General features: G+C 43.8%; 1 protein-coding gene across 1 annotated transcript in view; it reads right to left on the minus strand.

Annotated features, from left to right (window-relative positions):
• LOC122555488 (ralBP1-associated Eps domain-containing protein 2-like) overlaps positions 1 to 2689 on the minus strand; it is a 193834-nt gene that overhangs the window by 89935 nt on the left and 101210 nt on the right. The window contains exon 4 of the mRNA XM_043701514.1: positions 290 to 410. Coding sequence (XP_043557449.1) covers positions 290 to 410 — 121 coding nt within the window. The remainder of the gene's footprint in view (positions 1 to 289; positions 411 to 2689) is intronic.

Consider the following 2689-nt stretch of genomic DNA (forward strand, 5'->3'; position numbering starts at 1 on the left):
AAAAGGGAGAAAAAAAAGCGAGAGAGAGAGAAAAGCAAGAGAGAGAGAAAAGCGAGAGAGAGAGAGAGAGAGAAAAGCAAGAGAGAGAGAGAGAGAGAAAAGCGAGAGAGCATTATTTTCCTCAAGCATTATTTTTATTATGACATGGGTACCCAGAACAACATCAGATTTTTCTGACAGATTCTGGCAGAGAAAAAAAAGATTAAATATGAAAATAAAACGCTTTGTCATTCAATCCTTGTGGAAGACCTTTCCACTTCATAAACAAGCACACAGAGCTTTAACCTACCTGTTTGGTTTTGATCAAAACCAAATCTTGGTCTCCCATCTCCACTTACTGCTTGATTCTTTTGGTATGATGGTGAAGAAGGAGGAGAGTTGAAGGGCAATGGAACTGCAGACACAGGCTCCTGCTTCACATCAAACAGAGTAGTATTTCAGTCCAGTGCTTCAACCAACAGATTTTATCAGAGAGTCACCTTTGATTAGTGGCACCACTGATGATATAACAAAATATATACGTTCATGATTTTTTACGTTTCTTATTCATTAAAACTATACTTCCTGTGCTGCTGCACAAAGTATAAATTGCCTTCTTGATGGCATATTGAATAAGGAGATTTGCCTTTCAGATCAAAAGACTCAATTCCTGATCTGTGCTACCTTTGAATGATCTGAGCCAAGGCACTATAACTGTCCTGAAGATTAGGAAAGTTAGAGGGATTAGCCATAGTTACCCTCTTTCTCACCATCCAGTGACTTCTATCGGAAAGTGGGTGCATTTATGTATAATGCTAAGCACGAACACGATTCAACTCAGCTCCACAGTGCAATGGAGATGCCAGTACTCGTAGTCAAGGCTCACCAACGATTCACTTTGCAGTGTCAATGAACACGAGTCTGCCACTAGCAACAGGTAAAGAGACAGCATGGTGGCTCAGTGGCTATGACTGCTGCCTCACAGTGCCAAGGACCTGGGTTTGATTCCAGCCTCAGGCGACTGTCTGTGTGGAGTTTGCACATTCTCTCAGTGTCTGCTTGGGTTTCCTCCAGGTGCTGTGGTTTCCTCCCACAGTCTAAAGATGTGCAGGTTAGGTGGATTGGCCATGCCAAATTGTCCCATAGTGTTCAGGGATGTGTAGGTTAGGTGCATTAGTCAGGGGTAAATGTAGGGCAATAGGTCTGGGTGGGTTTCTCTTTGGAGGGTCGGTGTGGACTTATTGGGCTGAAGGGCCTGTTTCCACACTGTAGGGATTCTACGATGATTTGATTAAGACCTGGGTCTTGAACTGAAACAAAGTCTGTGGGGGCATTGTTTTAGTTCAAATTGCCCCAGTCTGGGAACTCATCATTTCGGTTGCATTTCTCTCTCCTATTGATCAAAACCTCACCCGCAATAATAATGAATGACCCTGACTCCTTGTTTTTAAAATCCACCTCCTGGCAATGACAATGAGTTCTCCCTCGTATTTCTTATGCAACCATCAGCTCCATTCCCCTTGTATGTCAGGTACTGAGGGGGAAATGTTAGACTCCTATCATTTGTTCATTTGTTAAAAAAAAGTTACGATTACTTTAACTACAAAGGCCAGTTTTATTGTTTGAATGCTGCATATCAAATCTCCCTTCATGTCAAACCACCCCTGACAAAAGCAGCCTCATACATTGCTAAGTAGCTCAACAGTGAACAGCTGAAGTTACTATTTTCACGTTGGACAGTTGCTTAACCTTGGGACTGACAGCGGCACACTGATTTTCTGCAGTCCCATTTTCAAAAATATCTTTCCAGCTTATTCTGATGCATAGCCTTCATTATTAAGCAAACCACATTGTCGGGACACAGTGTCCCTCAGAACCAGCATCAAGAATTACTTGAACTGGACGACATGCTAAAATAACAGTAGAGTCATAGTCATAGAGGTGTACAGCATGGAAACAGACCTTTTGGTCCAACCCGACCAGATATCCCAACCCAATCTAGTCCCATCTGCCAGCACCCGGCCCATATCCCTCCAAACCCTTCCTATTCATATCCCCATCCAAATGCCTCTTAAATGTTGCAATTGTACCAGCCTCCACCACATCCTCTGGCAGCTCATTCCAAACACGTACTACCCTCTGCATGAAAAAGTTGCCCTTTAGGTTTCTTTTATATATCTTTCCCCTCTCACCCTAAACCTATGCCCTCTAGTTCTGGACTCCCTGACCGCAGGGAGAAGACTTTGTCTATTTATCCTATCCATGCCCCTCAATTTTGTAAACCTCTATAACGTCACCCCTCAGCCTCCGACGTTCCAGGGAAAACAGCCCCAGCCTGTTCAGCCTCTCCCTGTAGCTCAGATCCTCCAACCCCCCGGCAACATCCTTGCAAATCTTTTCTGAACCCTTTCAAGTTTCACAACATCTTTCCAATAGGAAGGAGACCAGAATTGCACACAATATTCCAACAGTGGCCTAGCCAATGTCCTGTACAGCCACAACATGACCTCCCAACTCCTGTACTCAATACTCTGACTAATAAAGGAAAGCATACCAAATGCCTTCTTCACTATCCTATCTACCGGCGACTCCACTTTCAAAGGAGCTATGAACCTGCACTCCAAGGTCTCTTCGTTCAGCAACACTCCCTAGGACCTTACCATTAAGTTTAAGTCCTGCTAAGGATTTGCTTTCCCAAAATGCAGCACCT

The sequence above is a fragment of the Chiloscyllium plagiosum genome, chromosome 12 (genome assembly GCF_004010195.1).
Source record: "Chiloscyllium plagiosum isolate BGI_BamShark_2017 chromosome 12, ASM401019v2, whole genome shotgun sequence".
Classification (NCBI taxonomy): domain Eukaryota; kingdom Metazoa; phylum Chordata; class Chondrichthyes; order Orectolobiformes; family Hemiscylliidae; genus Chiloscyllium; species Chiloscyllium plagiosum.